The sequence below is a fragment of the Vespa mandarinia genome, chromosome 15 (assembly GCF_050613455.1).
Source record: "Vespa mandarinia isolate Hongniang chromosome 15, ASM5061345v1, whole genome shotgun sequence".
In the NCBI taxonomy this organism is placed as follows: Eukaryota; Metazoa; Arthropoda; class Insecta; order Hymenoptera; family Vespidae; genus Vespa; species Vespa mandarinia.
Window position 1 is genome coordinate 4,773,694 of NC_140824.1, and position 17,080 is coordinate 4,790,773.

At 29.5% G+C, this 17,080-nt stretch overlaps 2 protein-coding genes across 3 annotated transcripts; one reads left to right on the plus strand and one right to left on the minus strand.

Moving 5' to 3' along the window:
- The first annotated feature begins 277 nt into the window (after nucleotides 1–277).
- Nucleotides 278–12,040, plus strand: LOC118449666 (constitutive coactivator of PPAR-gamma-like protein 1 homolog). 2 transcript variants are annotated; one of them, XM_035884495.2, is made up of 17 exons: nucleotides 278–408; nucleotides 1,158–1,586; nucleotides 1,677–1,849; nucleotides 1,938–2,051; nucleotides 2,121–2,267; nucleotides 2,361–2,727; nucleotides 2,796–3,047; nucleotides 3,130–3,513; nucleotides 3,606–3,744; nucleotides 3,854–3,979; nucleotides 4,062–4,179; nucleotides 4,276–4,576; nucleotides 4,882–5,126; nucleotides 5,702–5,830; nucleotides 5,889–5,989; nucleotides 6,134–6,275; nucleotides 6,808–12,040. In XM_035884495.2, the coding sequence occupies exons 2-16, from the start codon at nucleotides 1,376–1,378 to the stop codon at nucleotides 6,273–6,275; spliced, it is 2,949 nt and encodes a 982-aa protein (XP_035740388.1). In that variant the 5' UTR covers nucleotides 278–408; nucleotides 1,158–1,375; the 3' UTR covers nucleotides 6,808–12,040. The 2 variants fall into 2 exon arrangements, 1 of the variants encoding a protein (XP_035740388.1); XR_004840459.2 differs by lacking the exon at nucleotides 6,808–12,040 and having other exon boundaries at nucleotides 5,877–5,989; nucleotides 6,134–6,152.
- A 148-nt stretch (nucleotides 12,041–12,188) lies between these two features.
- LOC118449665 (nardilysin) lies at nucleotides 12,189–17,080 on the minus strand. Its single transcript, XM_035884494.2, has 14 exons — nucleotides 16,560–17,080; nucleotides 16,379–16,470; nucleotides 16,053–16,258; nucleotides 15,823–15,936; nucleotides 15,533–15,728; nucleotides 15,235–15,440; nucleotides 14,979–15,149; nucleotides 14,538–14,881; nucleotides 13,969–14,466; nucleotides 13,721–13,871; nucleotides 13,489–13,622; nucleotides 13,024–13,402; nucleotides 12,472–12,952; nucleotides 12,189–12,386 (listed from the first exon to the last, which is right to left on the minus strand). Exons 1-14 carry the CDS (start codon nucleotides 16,853–16,855, stop codon nucleotides 12,226–12,228), a joined length of 3,429 nt encoding a protein of 1,142 aa, XP_035740387.2. The 5' UTR covers nucleotides 16,856–17,080; the 3' UTR covers nucleotides 12,189–12,225.

Here is a 17,080-nt window from a genome sequence, read left to right on the forward strand (position 1 = left end):
TTTCCATTTTATTATTATACGTAAAAATCAGGTTCAAATAAATATCTAATTTATATATATAAATATATATAAGAATGTAAAAATAAAAAAAAAAGAAAATAAGACATTATTTCGTTCGACAAAATACAATTTTTATTCTAAATAAATTCATAATGAAAAACCAAATACGAAGAGGAAAATAAAAGATTTTCAAATGATGTTACGGAATCGACTTCCGGCCGCCATTTTTACTTACTCGATTCGAAACACCAATCTTATTTGAGCATTCTCATGGAATCGGGACGTAAAGCGTAAGACATAGGAGCGCGGTCAAGTGCTCATTTCCGTTTTCGAATCCTACGTCACCTACTCTGAAAGCCCGTGTGTTTTGTGTTTCTTTGGGGCCATGATGATTCTCGCTAATTTAACGTAAGTACTTTTAATCTAAAGCAAATCGAAGAGTAATCCTGTTAATAAGGTGATTTCGCGCGGTCTCGTTCGTAAATAAGAATTGGTCACGAATCCGCGCGAATACCTTTCATTTATCTTAACTACTAGATTAATATAAAGGATATATCCTTTGGTCTTTCGCCATGCCGGTTTATAGGATCCTTCTTTTTTTCCTTGAACACGCTCCTTTCACAATGGAATCATTGAAAATTATAAATTTCATCTAAATTGACGTTTATCGCGTCAAAAAATTATCAATTTATTTCTTAAACACTATCGTAAGTGTATAAACTTTCCTATGCTGGTATAAACAAAGTAAATGGCGTCGACATATTTCGTTGTTAATTGTGACAAATTTTTTTTCTCGAGAGTTCTCTAATAAAGAAGCAAACTAGAAAATCTTTGTATTTTTTTTTGGGACACATCACGCGACCGATCATATTTATTATATCCTTCTTTCATCTTCATTACGACGTATAAATAATGTTCAACAAATTTCTGCACGTTAATAAAAAATTCTTGTGTTGATATGTTTGTAACCTGTCAGACATAATTAATGCATAATGAATTTGAGTCTTGTAGTATATTATATATTAAAACGAATAAATGTGAAATTTTACTTTGTGTGAGTGCGTGCGTGTGTGTGTGTGCGTGTATTTGATTGAAGATGATGTCACATCAAATTAAATTTAAATAATTGATTAACCAAGTCTATCGTTCTCTTACAGATTCAAACTGTTGAATTTGAAACTACACTTCTTGAAGTCATAAAACTAATAAAAAATTTAAAAATTCAATTCAAATTGGAACAGCTATTATTATAATATAAGTAGATACAAACAAAAAAAAACAGTAATATTACTATATACAAAAAAAAAATACAACAAATAATAAATATACATCATAAACTTATTATCATAAAGAAAAGAAATAATATCTTTGAAAGATGGGTATTCAAGACTTGCAAGCTTTTCTGGATAGTAATTGTATACCAGGTGGATCGGTATCGGTAGATTTATTAAAAATAGCACGTACTGTTACTCAGCGACAACGCAATCGTGTTTGTAAAGTTTTATCGCCACATTCAACTGCAAAACTAAGACTAGTCCTTGATGGAGAATGTTGTTTAGATAGACTCTATGGCGGTTATTTCTCAGGTCAGTATTTGATGTTTTTTTTTATTTAATAATACGATCCGAAGGTTTAGTTTATTTTATCATTTTGAAACTAATGTGATTTTCTAACAGATTGGGCTTGTGGCGGACAATGGAATCGTATGGTACAATTTCTAGCAGTGCTTATACAAGCAACAGAAATGTCAGGTTTAGAATTAGCTGTCTTTTTTAATGGTTGTTTTGAAGCTTCTCGTCGTGCAGACTGGGTTCAAAATCAGTTGCAAGTGAGGATCAAAGTAAATAATGTAAGTTCTGCCTTTATGGTATAATATATTATTTTTTCCTACCTTTGTTAATTATATCTTTGTTCGAACAATTGTATCATGTTTATAGGTCATCAAACATATTACAACCAAAGGAACTCCACCACCAAAGATTTGGTGGACACCACCTGTATGTTTAAGAACCAGTTTACGTATGGCGCTTAGATATTTTAATGTTGCAGTTGTAAGTTGATTATTTATATCAAGTATATGTAATAAAAAGTAAAAATTAATGCAGTTTATATAACTGTAGTTGTGCAGTATGGATGATCATCATCAAGAAGTCATTGCTTACTGTCGGGAAAATAATTTTAATGGTTTAATAGCCGATGATGCTGAGTATGCTGCATTTGATCCACCTAGATACTTCTCTTCAGAACAATTAAAACTTACATATAAGGTTAGTATAATGTATGTGTATATATATATATATATATATATATTAATTTTTTGTTATATATTTCATCATATGTTTATTCTTATCTATTTTAAGGGTTCCCTTGATACAAAAGAATATATAATTCCTGAACTTTTAAAAGCCTTAAATATCCCAGCAGATAGACTATGCTTATTGGCAGCATTACTTGGGAATTATATCTTAACGGAAAATAATCTTCTTGACTTCTACAAAAAACTAAATATAAATGCAAACACTAATAAGACTAGTATTGAACAAACGATAAAAATAATTGCTAATTTTGTTAGAGAACTTCCATCTGTTGAGTTAGATGTAGTATCGCAGAAAGTATTTGGATCTCTATCTGATCCAAGGTGTTCCAAATTAAGGCAATCTGTACAGTACTATATAAATGGTACAAAAGAAGGATTTTTACATTATAAGCCCGTAAAACCAACTAAAGGTAAAGTAGTAATATTTTCAAATTTTATATATACATAGAATGTGTATTACAATAAACACATTTTATAGCTCACAAGATAGATTCCAAGCAAAATTTACAAACACAGTCAAACTTATCTGATGGACCATCAACTTCAGAGGGTGATAGTAGTTTGGAAACTTCTAGATTTGCTTCTGAAACGTTAGAAAGTGAACGTGAAAGCTTAAATGCGTACAAGCAAGCAACGGCAAATGCAAAGTCAGCACCACAGATAGTGATAGATCCACCTGGTATCCAAGGTCATGGAGATGCTGAAAATGCCAGATCTGAGGAGGAACAAAGTGAATATCAATTCAATGTTATATCAACCAAAATATATTTTTATATTTATATATAACAATTGAATTTATTTAATCCATGCAGGTAATGGTCATGCTATAAATGGTACTCATAATCTTTTAATAAGTTCATCAAGTTCAAGTAGCAGTTCTTCGGCTACATCTCCATCGCATGCTACTACAGATTCAACAAAACAAATAGAAAAGACAACTACTAGTATTCCTAGTACAGTACCAGAAGTTATGCGTACAGCGTCTGAAAGACATCAGAAAGGTCTAATGTCTCCTCACATATATCAAATTCTTATAGCTGGTGAAATTAAATTGCCAGTTCTTTTAGAGGATGAAAATCACAGAGAATTTCCCTCTATTCATCTGATTTATAGACCAGTAAGACAAATGGTATATGCAATTCTTTTTAATTTACACCATCGGATGTATTTAGCAACTAAAAGTAAAGAAAAAGGTGGTACGTATATGTACATATAAATATTATTATATGTGATATAACATTTATATATGATTTAACATGTATTTGTTATATTTTCTGAACTTTTGTAGATAGTGAAAAAATTGAAGTTCCGGACGTAATAATAAAGGAATGGGTATGGTCGAAGTCGAATCCATATCAAACTCCAGAATTAGTAAAAGCAGAACAAATTGGTTGGGGTGTTCCGACAATTCAACGTTTGTGGTTTGGGTTAGTTTCTTTTGTTAATTATATATATATATATATATATATATATATATATATCACAATAATTATTTTATAAGTGTTATTTGAAAAATCTGTATTGTTTTATTTATAGCACAGGAATAGATGACAAACGTCGCCGATTAAGAGGATTTTTGACTTGCATGAGGTCAGATACACCTCTTATGTTAAATACGGCTTATGTACCTCAACATTTTTTAGTTATGGCTTGTGTTTTACGGTGAGTACATATGACGTTTTAAAAGCTGATTTATTGTATGTTCGACATTTTTTCTTTTTTTAAATTTTCTTGTTTTTTATAGATACATTATGTCTTTCTCTGATAAAATAAAAATTTTGCGACGTCAAGAATTAGATGCTTTTATTGCACAGGCCTTTTCTCCAGAATTAATGAATGCTCAATATTTACAGGACTTACAGGTAATACAACAATATTGTTCATAGTATAACATTAAATGCAGCTATAATAAAGTATCGTAAATTTAATTGGAAAATAAAAAAATAATTATTTTACAGCTTCCTTTAGTAACTTCTCGTGGTGTTCAACTTGCAAGCTTATTTATGGCAGGTGTAGAAACTGCTCTGTTAGCAAATGATGCTTGCGGTGCTCCAATACCTTGGCTAATGTGTTGTCCTTGGTTATATTTTGATGGAAAATTATTTCACCATACATTAGCACGAGCTACTATCGCGAAAAATTTATTAGAATTATGCAGTGGTCATATAGAACGTGTTGTAAAAGTTGAAAGAATGAGAAAGGCTGTACTTGAAGGGATCAATGTCGTGTTTGCACGACCACCAATGCCTATTGCACCAGGTAAAAATTTTATTATATATCAAATTATATTATTGCCTTTTTACATTCGCTATTCATATATATTTTATTTATCTACTGTATACATCCATTAAATTTGATGAAAATCCTCATAAAAAGTAATAGGTATCGATAAAACAATTGATCCAAAAAGTACGGGTACTTAAAGTCCTGAATCTCAAAATTGCTCTAATTTTTATGTCTTTTTTTCTAATACAATAATATAATTTCCTTTTTCTCCCCATTGAAATAAGTATCAAACATGTATATTATCGTGTAATTGATAAAGAATGCAATATTATTTACAGGCATTCGTGTATCAGTACCTCAGAATATACTACCAGCTGGCTGTACAATTAATGATGGATTAATTCGTGGTCGAGGCAATGGTACAATGCCACAACGTGGTCTAATGCGTCGCCCTATACCTTCACGCGGAGGACAATTGGAGATTGCTGGTGTTGTTGTTGGTCAATGGGGTCCCAATTATGGTCAACCTGGTCGATTGCCACAACCTATGCAGGGACATCCTCGGGGACGGCTTCCACCTCAGGTAGGATATACATATAATCGCAGTCTAACTATGATCCAATATCATTCTTTATACGTGGAAGAAGATTTTCCTGAAGACGAATCTTTGAATTCTTCTCAAAAAAATATTGAAGGGATTGCATAGATCGTTGTTCTCTATTTTGCAAATTTAATTTTTATTTAAATATTCAGAGAAAATTATTAAAGAGTACATCATGGATCTCTGTTTTTATGTTTTTACATAATTTTATTATAAACTATTTTGACAAAGGTGTGCTTTTCATATGTAGTACATACAATATTAAAATAAAGACATCTACATTATATCACACATGTATCTCAATTTGATGTCTTATTACACAATCATTTTTAACTGTTACTGATTAGTTATGACTAATTATACAAGATTTTCCTTATCATTGATACAAATAAATGACAAAAAATTAACAAACAATTTAAAGGTAAGTGTTATACGTAAAGGCTTTCTCCAAAGAGTCTTTTACAAATCTCTTCAATGTAAAAAATCAGAGATAAAAAAAAAGAAAAAAAAAAAGAAAAAAAAATTGAGATATTAATAATACAAGTAATTTGTTGTAGGTTACTTCAATAGGTGGTTTGAAGTATGGTTTACCCCGTGCATTCAATCCAATGGGAAGGCCAACTTTTCCAACACGCGGGAATAATCGTACACAAATAGCTGGACGCGGGAAGAAGACTCAGATGAAGGTATTATATTCCTAAATTAACTCTAGTTTCTAAAATAAATGTAAAGCTTTATTTTTAGGCAACCAGTAAGAAAAAAACTACTATAAAGAAGACTAAGGAGTGTGATAAGAAGGATAGCAAAGGACGAGGTATTAATGTGGATGGACTAAATGATTATATGTACGTTATTTATAGACCATGTTTTTTTTGTTTTTTTTTTTTTTGTTTTTTGTTTTTTGTTTTTTTTTTACAAAAGCACTATATACATGCACAAACACAGATTCATATACATACAGAATGTAATTGAATTATTTGTTATTTCAGAGATCCTGTAACAAGTATTAATACAACAAAAGAAGTACTGCCAGTACCTGGTCAATTTGATGATGCTGTGGAAAATGGTAAAACCGTCGAGAAGGGCCAGGGAGATGCACCACTTCCTACACAGGTAGTGGCTGAAAATTAGGTATTTATAATAACCACTTTTTCATGGACTTTAGACACTCCCGGATGCGACTCAAGACTGCAATATCCATATATTCAATCGGCAATTGTGCACTGTGAACTTTTGAAAAATTAATATTTACTTATAATGATATTTCTATATGTATTCTGAGAAAGTATTTTATAGTCGTACTCTGTAAATTTAATTTGAATTACAAAGATTAGTATAATTATTGCAATATAAGAATAAATTTTTTTTTTTTTTTTTTTTTTAATTATTATTATTATTATTATTATTATTATTATTATTATTATTATTTTGTTTTGTCTTGTTTCGTTCTGCTTTGTTTACTTTTAAATGTATAGAATCTCTCAGTTGTATAAGAAAGTTAACGATACGGTAATTTAAAAAGTGATCAAGAATTCTCATATCGAATGAAAATCATATATTCATTATGTCAAGTATCCAGTGCACAATAGCTCGGTGTATCTATCTAAAGCTCTAATGGGGCCAAATTATTTAACTAATGTAAGTGACAAGACGTCTTTTTAAGGCGTCTCAAAGAGATATAGAAGATGGCATAAAGAATAACCAATTTTTGACATATACTATATGATGTCCTCACTGCCAAACATACCACTCTATGTAAAATAGAAGAAAAAAATCGTGCTTGTGCTAACGAGCATCTTTGCTCGCAATACCATGGGATGATGAACTCGACTGATTAGTGTATGCGTGCGCTAATTTTACTACTGAGAACAAGTTGTCAGCTGCTAAGTATTTAATTCTTAAGAAGTGTGATTATTTTTTTTACAATGAAAATATATATTTTCCGGTATTATATGAAATGCTTGCTTTGATGATCTCAGTAACCTAGCCTTTGATAAATGAATTTAAATTTAATGAAGGATATATCACGAGATGGTTTATTGACTTTTATAAGTAAATAGAAATAAAAGGTATAGGATACTGAGATGATTGTTTGCACATGGAGACTGATGCTTTTCATATAGGTAAAATATATATTTATATATGATTTAGATTAGATTCCCATAGCGTATTATACGTAAGTTGTGAATGTGAGATGTATGAATGTGGACATATACTTACGTAGAAAAGAGATTTATGAATGCGGTATTTATGATAGTGTTGGGGGAAAGTGTGGGAGAATGATGTATATAAGTGGGGGATGTTAGGTCATTGCATATATACGTGTATATATTTATATATATATATATATAAAATATAAGTCTCTATATATGTGCACAGGATGCATATATATATAAATATACACACATTATATATACGTTTATATGCAATCAAAATTATATATTTACTTGCTGTTGCATTGGAACTTATATGAATGAACGTACTCTATTGAATTGGAACGTTAAATGTAATAGTTTTTCTATTACACGTACGTAGCTTTTAAGCTGGTTATTAATTATAAGCGAACGAGTTTTTTCAAGAGATTAATAATATTATAAAACACGCTTTATATCTTTAAAAGATATGTTGCATTATAAAGAAGAAAAAGAGCAATGAATTGCTTTATATTAATGACATTTTTTGAACGACATAGTTTCTTTTTTCTTTTTTTTAAAAAAAAAAGAAAAAGAAAGAAAAAAAGAAAAAAAATTTTAATTTTCATTGAAGTTTTCTTTCGCCCCTTTATATTAATTTTTATTAAGTGTTTGGACACACAAAACTCATTAAACAATGATTAATGCAAAATTATACGAGTGTCGCTTGTTGCTGTTAAAATAAAAAAAAAAAAAATGTACTTGAGGTAGAAAAATCAATCAGATAGTATCATATAACCCAAGTACAAAAATCCTACACATCTATTGTCCTCCACACATTTACTATATTTAATGATATATATCATTTAATTGTACATATGAATAGTTATACTAGAAGTAATTGTGCGATCAATGTGGTGTACATACAAAATCCAGTTGCATGTGCTTATCATGCACTGAGTTAGAGAACATGATTATGTTATAAATATATTTATGAGTAGAATAGTCAAAAAGAGGGACATTCTACCAAAGAGCAGTGTTTAAGATGTGTTCTTTTATCAATAATGAAAGAATGGTGAGAAACAAGACAGCACGACAAAACACGATTATTAAATAAGGTGAGGCAAAAAGATGTGTGTCTAAGTGCAGAGAGATAATTAAAGCGAATAAGAAAAACCATTTATTGAGATAATATAAGAAGAGACGATAAAATAAAATGTTATATTTTTGTAGATTTGTTATTGCGTAAAATGCATTAAGACAATGAGAAACTTTATATAATTTGAATAGAATGACAGGGAGAGCGAGAGAGCGAGAGAGAGAGAGAGAGAGAGAGAGAGAGAGAGAGAGAGAGAGAGAGAGAGAGAGAGAGAGAGAGAGAGAGAGAGAGCGCGAGAGAAAGAGAAAAAGAGAGTTGATGAGCCTGTGGGATAAAATAAGTAAGATCTGGAAAGACAGATGTGTTTAGAAAAAGTGCTTTGGATGTGCATATTTAGAAATGACATCCATAAGTAAGCATTGCCGAAAAAAATCCCATATTCTCCTATATCTCTAACTGTTTAACTCTGACTTTTGGACAGCTTATAGAGATAGGAGAGAATGAATAACAGAAATGAATTATTATACAATGTCAGCTTCAACGTGCGCTGAGCATCTGCGAATAATTAACAGTTTTTCCGATGCATTTTGAATGGCACACACTTGCTTGGTTATTAAACTAATAAATGCGTTTATAGGTATATTTTATGACATATAAAATCTTACAGTTTCCATTAGCTAATATTATTTTACAATTGCAATGTAATGTATTGAGACATATGCATTACCACATTGTTTATCGCGCGCGCGAATTACAATTTTTAAACGAAGAATATTAATCATTACAAGTGACACGTACTAGAAGCAGACCTTCTGATCTGACAAACCAATTTGAGAGTAAATGCCACTTTACGCTTTCGTAAAGGTAGATGATTTTCTTTCCAAGAAATCAATCTCTTGATACCAGATACAAAATGTAAATGACACAATGATGTACACAACATAATCAGTTGCTGCTGCACTGATATGAGTATGCAATATAATAACATGAAATAATTTAATAAATACGAAGCAAATGCGGAAATCCATATTGAATACAACAGAATAGAAATGTCGGAAAAAAGAAACTTGCATAAAAGCATAATCAACGTTAAAAACAGGGGCGTGTTTAATGCGTGCCTGCTTTTCGTTGTATAAGTAGAAAAAGGGGGCCCACAGAAAATGTCTATGATACAACATACCATTTAAACGAAAACAAAAAAACAAAAAAAACATACGAATAATCTACTATATTTATGAAGTAACCATCTATAATGACCTTTGAACATTGTGTGTTGTGATAACAGAAAATTAATTATACACAAAGTATAAGACTAACTTGGTATCTCTGCTAGAGTGACAAATGCTTTTGAGAAACGGTCGATGGTACGAATTACGCGATTAATGTCTGCAATCGATATTCAGACGAATTAAAGTAAGACTCGTATTTTTTATGGCTGTTTTATTCTTACGTTAACATCATATTTTTCTAGCGCAGATTATTGTCGCGACAGCCAGTAGGATTTCACAGATTAGCTTACTTGTATCACTAATATAATTATGCTCCTGATTCAGAAGAAAACAATCTCTTTTCTTTTTTCTTTTTTTTTCTTTTTCTTTTTTTTTTCTTTTTTTTTTTTTTAATTTTTATTTTTATTTTTATTTATACTCAGTAGGTCTTTAGATATCGTTGAAAAAAAAAAACAAGAAAAAAAATGAAATCATTTAATTTTTACTTACTTTATTAAATGATTACCAAAAAAAAAAAAATAAAAAAAGGAAATATTATTATCCTATTTTTCGCGTATTATAATATATACACCATGATGGGCATTGAAATATTGATGTTTCTCTTATTCTCTTAATTTGCTGTAGGATTGTATGAGTAGAGTTGCAATTTCTAATTGTAATTTAATAAATAATAATAGACAGAGAACAACTTTAATTAGTATGTTCCATTTGTAAATTTTAAGTTTTCTTATGTCATAGTTTTTGCTTACATATGCAATATTGAGATATAATAAAATATAGCGAACACGATATACTATAATAAAATAAAATAAAAAAAATTAAACACTTATTGATGTAGCTGAAAATGCATGTGGGCCCCATCATTATATATTCTTATTAAATATTACATAATGTATATTCTGCTATTATTTCTCATAGCTAAAAAAGATACATGCGCATATGCGAGGTAACATGTATGTTTGATAATCATTAGTATGTTTATTTTTGTTTTGCTTTTTCTTTGTATTTAAAAAATGTAACAATGTTTATATACATAAGCGCATGCCGCAAAGTGGTGGATAAAATGTTTTTTCGATTATGTCTAACGCGTAATATAAATTATGGGGTTTTTGCTATTTTGGATTTATCAAAGAAAACTATAAAAAGTTAAAAGATCCTCCTGAAAAAATAAGCATGCGCTGCTATATTGTTAGTAATCAATTAATTTTATCTTTATGGGTCGGTGAGTGGTTTCTGTTTTATGAAAGCAGTGACACTAATTTCATATATTTAAATTTGAATATGTAATGTTGATATTTGATGAATTGCTTGCGTTATATTTAAAATATTATGTCATTGCTAAACAGTGTCCGATATAATACTAAGTAGGATTATGCTTCAGTGATGGCAAATATAAATAATAACATCGATTCAGCGAAAGCTACATTTCAGAATGAATTATTCATTTTTAACTATTAAATATATATTTAAGAAACATATAGCGATTATTGCTACATAGCCGACCCATTTAGTATCTTTGCATTTATATAACACAATAATATTGATGTATTCTTGTTGAATTATTCTATCTTGTAACTTAATATTATAACATGTACCCCATTCATGTCTAGTGTCAAGCAGAGCTGATTCTATGCTTTTGCTAGCCGAAGAACTGAAAACTAAGTACAGAAATTTAAGTAATCACGTTTGTATGCTGAAATTCTGATGCTTTTCTGTAATTCCAATTCAAAGGATAAAGTGAAATAAGAATCAGTGCTGACGAGAACACAAGGCAATTAAAAATTATTATAAAGCTAAAATCACATTTACTACTTTAAAAGTGAATACATATTTGGGAAGTAGGAGATAATAATTATATAAATGTAGTGGCAACTCTATAATACTACAAAAAAAACAATGTATACAATGATTATTCGAAATATTAAAATGCAAACGCACTTTGATGGATGTTGTAACAATTTAGAATATTCAAATTACATTAATATTTGCTTTGTAAATCTGCGCTCTTTGGAGTATGCCGCTCTGCTAATCAAGATTATATTTGATGCATCAAAACAATTTCTCAAACAAGTAAACATTTTTTATGGCAGAGTGGCTCTCGTCTCCACTGGCAGATATTTTAAGTTCATTTCTTTTAAAAATATTAACCATATAATTTTCTTGTATAATGTAACTACACAACACACACACGCAGAGAATAGAATGATAAGATACATAGATCCTCCGTTGGGTTAAAAAAAAGCTTTTCAACATAATGTATGGTTCATACAATGAAAAATTGAACCTTCAACAAGTTTTGTAAGAAAGCTCTTAGCACGAGAGGTTCTTGGATATGGTTGGCTGACATTTTCGAAAGTTTAATGATTTATTGAAACGTGTTGTCATGTCTTGAATATAATTAAAAGAACTATAAAAATTCTATTAATAGCATATCATTGTTTTATATACCGAATATGTATATTTATTTTAATTATTTTTATGCGTAATATTTCAGCAAGTCACATAGAAAGGTAAGTGATAAGAAATACAAAGAGTTACCATGTTTTAATACTTATAAATCTACATATTTATTATATTTTTCTGAATGTGGCAAATACATCATTTTTTTATGGTATATATTATCATCCTAATGTATCTTTTAAAGGATATATAGATAAATCACTTTTGAAATTATCAATATCTGTAATATATACTTCTGATGACTTATTGGCTTTAGTAACTTTATTATTTAAATAGTTCAACTTGTATGTAATCTTATTATCACTTTCTAATTTAGACATATCTGTAAAAAAATATATATATACACATATAATTGTAGATATATGATTTTGCTAATCCATACTGTGACTAAATATCTGTATACGTACATTTCTTTTCGTCCAAAGTTTGTTCTTTATTTCCTATTATATGAACACTTAATTTTTTAAGGTTGTCCCCATTAATAGTATGAGAAGCTATCCAATTTCTTAATTCTTCAATTTTTATACTATCTATAGCAATTATTTCTTTTTCCAATCTGTCAAATACGTAATCACAATTTGTGATTTCAGACCAATTTCTGTCAACTTCTTCTTTCAAATGAATATCAGCACATTGTTTTATTTTCGTTAATGCTTCTTTTATGGTTTCTAAATCTTTTTCTGAAGTCTCCTTTAATAACTTGTTGAATGATTTTAAAAATTTTTCGATTCTATTATCCACGTGCTCTGTCGAATGCTTATCTGCTTGGGTATACACAGTAATCGAGTAACCAAGAATGCCATAAGTATTTCTCATAAGACACGAAACATCATATCCAAGCTGTTCTTGTGTTCTAAGCTGATTAAATAATGGTTCCTCCATAATCATCTAAATATGCAAAAGAAATAGTTAATGTAACTTTTATTTTCTCTTTTTAATATAACAATCTAGATACTTACAAGAAGCAGTTCTATGATAACAGTCAATTTGATAGACGATATACCCGATTGATAATAATTCGTCACTACTGAATTAACATCCATCTTGTTAAAATTTTGTACTTTACAATATTGTATTCCCGTGGGCAATTTTGTAACTCTCAATTGAGGCATAGTGTTCGATAACAATGGACCACATTTTAAAATATCAATGCAATTTTGTATATTTTTAATGACATTTTCTTTTGTCATATTGCCTTGTACAAGACATTGTATGTATGTATGCTTGGTAAATTGTTCGATAAAAGTTTGAAATTCATTAAATGTAGTACCAGAGATAGCTGTATGTCTATCGACAGCAGGCCAATGATCGAGCATTAATATGGACAATCTTACGTCCCTATAAAGTTTTATATGAAAAATTAAATACTTATACATTATAACTTCATAATTTATAATGGAAGATAAAAAAAAAAGGATATGTACTTAGCTAATTTTGCTGGCTTTACAAATGTATTATAATAAGCTTTTAGCTGTTCTTGTTTCATAACATCAAATAGATCTTTCGTTATAAGATTTGGACTATTTGCTATATATTTTGCACAAATATTTAATAAAAGCTGTAAACACATGTGTGTGATATGTATATTATTACATTTTAATAACAATTACAGTCAATTTATGATAAAAATTGATGAATCAAATAAGATATACTTACTGGGAGTTTTTCATTAAATCCACTAACTTTAACAACAATACCCTTTTGACCCGTATACATTTGATGTTTAAGTTCAGCTGCTGTAGCTGGATATAATTCTTCAACCAATAATTGTTTTAATATTTCTATAAATAAATCCATCAGAGCAACACTAAAAGATTAATGATAAACGAATGATCGATTATATCAAAGGGATAAAATTTATATAGTAAAAATAAATAAATATTTCATGTAAAAATGTTTCTTACTTTTTAGCTGACGTTGTTAAAGGAGATATAATATAAAAGTACATGTAACATTCGGGTAAACCAAACTTTGGATCAGGCCTGTACCAAATTTCAGATATATCATCGCTATGTATTTTAACAGGATATTTAGGAACATCCGAAATAACAGGTATTAAGCTAAAGTCGTTTGTAAGAAAAATGTTTGGTAATGGCAAGTGGAACTCTGGCAATGGAGTTATTGTCTTCCAAGTTTCAGTCCATTCTGTGGGTATATCCATGTCGGTATATTTTGTTTTAAACCAAGGTTCCACTTTATCAAATTCTTCATCATTAAATTTCTTATCAAAGATGATAATATTCACATTATCAGGAGATAAATAATCCATGCACATTTGTATTGCCTCAGGATTATAGTCAAAGTAAAGTTCGCTACCAGTAATGTAATCTTCCGGAGGGAAAAAGTGCATATTCTCACTCAATTCTTCTACATAATCTGCAGGTGCTACTTCATCCGTAAATCTATAAACAATAGAGAATATAACACATAAACGCATTGATATATTCTATTTAATGAAATTATTTTTATATACCTAAAGTTAGTCTCTTCAATCTGAGCAATTTCATCGTAAATTCGTTTTTGCGGGCCTTCCTTTCGCATTAAATTAATATATGAGAAGATACTGTTTAATACGTCCTCTAAATGCTTATGACCTTCTTCTGTAAGTATCAATGATAAACTAAATAATGCATACATAGAGCAATGTTCAAAGCCACTTTCTCCATTTCCACTAAAAATATCCAAGCACCACATCTTTTTGCGCAAATAACTTATCAAGGAACCTATTCCCTCATGTCCAATAATCCAAGCAATATAATGATGAGGTTTACTTTTATATAAGTCATGTAAAGGCGGCATTGCCCATGTTAACTCTATCTAAAAATATGAAAATCATATAAGATATACTATCATTATTTATATCATCATCATTATTGTTGAAGTTATTTTTCTATCTAAAGTAAAACAGACATACTTGACAAACATCTTTAATAGGCTTCACTTTATATATTTTTCTGAAGCTAGGCGTATCAAATGAATCTGCTCCTTTAAATTGGCTAAAGTCACTAGGAGGTAAGCCATTATTTGGAACTTCGGAAAAACATTGCAATACGTATTCTTCTAATGTATCTAATGGTAATTTAGCCTAAGAGAACATGAATTCATGATATTATCATGTGACCATCATGTGTAATATAATTCTTAAACATATTTATTTTTAATATTCTCACTTGTATAGCCAATTTCATTCTATGGGCACTGTAATGACGTTCCCTAAATTTATGTAATTCTTCGTAAAGTTTATCATCCGTTACGTTATCTCGTAACGTTATTAAATTTCCCCAGGTAAATTTTCTTGCGGGATGATTTGGTCTCGCGAAACTACAAAATAACTGTTCCTTTCTATAAAGATCAGAAGGCAAAGCCATCTGAAATTCTATATATTTTCTATTAGATATATATATATATATATATACATATATGTTTTCAAATAAATACATTACACAAGGATTATAAATTTCTGCATACCACTTTCAACGGCTTCCCGTTCTCTGGCAATTGCACCTTGTTTCATTAAAGGTTTAATAAAAAATTGTGCAAAACGATCAAGAGATGCTAATAAATATTTTTCTTGTACTTCGAAGTAAAATGTGGTTTGCTCGCATTCCGTAGAAGCATTATCAGAACCACTTCTTTTTGTAATAAATGCATCAAAATCATTTTCCTAAAAAATATAATTTACATTTGAAATAAACTCTAATTATAATAATATTTTAAAATGATTCATTTATATAATATATAATATACAAAGTACAAACCTGAGGATATTTTTCAGAACCCATAAAAACCATGTGTTCTAAAAAATGAGCCATTCCTGGAATTTCTGGCGGATCGCTGAAACTTCCAACACCGACGCACAAACCGCATGCTGCCTGTAGCCACATTTTACAAAACAAAGAAAAATCTTTATATCGTATTACCCTTCATGTAATAATTTTACAATAAATATCTATATCTTTTTTTTCTTCTTTTCTTTCTTGAAATGTACCATTTTTTCTTCTCTTTTAAGACGTTTAGCTCCTAATGAATGACCATCATCGCCCTCTAATCGTTCGCATTCACCTTTACCCTCTTCGTCTTCTCCACTTTCGTCATCTTCATCTTCACTTTCATTTTCATCCTCATCCTCATCCTCATCCTCTTCATCGTCATCATCAGTCTCATCATCTTCAGTCTCGCTACTTATTGCATCAGCTTAACATAACAAATGAACTATTATTTGTACAAATCATATAGATAGATCAATTTTCCATACAATATTCTACACAAATTGAATATTTTTACAAAAATTGAATGTTAAAACTGTATCATTACCTTGAATACCATCAATATTATGTGAAGGATATTTAGTCGAATGTAAATCTGCGATTAACAAAGCTGTAAGTCCATTTTCCAATTTGATGACTCTAAACAAATTTGATTAAAAAAAAGATTCTGTCACTCATGTCACCTATCTCAAAGGAAGATTGTGATCAATATTTTAATTTACCATTACCTGTACTCTTTTTTATCATTTTCTGATTTAATTGGAGAATTCAAATATTCGAGCTTCATTTTATGCTTTTCATTATTTTCTTGGATATTTTCCATGGAAAGCGTGCTTTCATTAAGGTTAATATTATTCGAGACTTCTTGATCGTTAGACATTTCTATTGAGCTTAAATTTGGTTTCAATTTTTTTTCAGCTGGCTTTTGTAACGTTCTTTTTGGCATTATATTTGGAAACAATATTCTTTTAAACGTACATCTAGCACTGCCTTTTAAAAGAATTTGTTGAAAAGATAAAAGCATGTGCCGTGACACTAATATTGAATCACTATTTTGCGACTGATAAAAAAAGTAGAAAACGTAATAGTGCAATAAAAAAGAGAAAATATATATATATTGTACGAATCAATGAAAAGAACAATTATTTCATTTTAAAATAATCTTTTGAATAATATTTAATTGTCATTACTTTTTTTTTTATATCAGAAGCGTGTCTGCTTGACGCACTAACTGCAGATTTGGCAATAC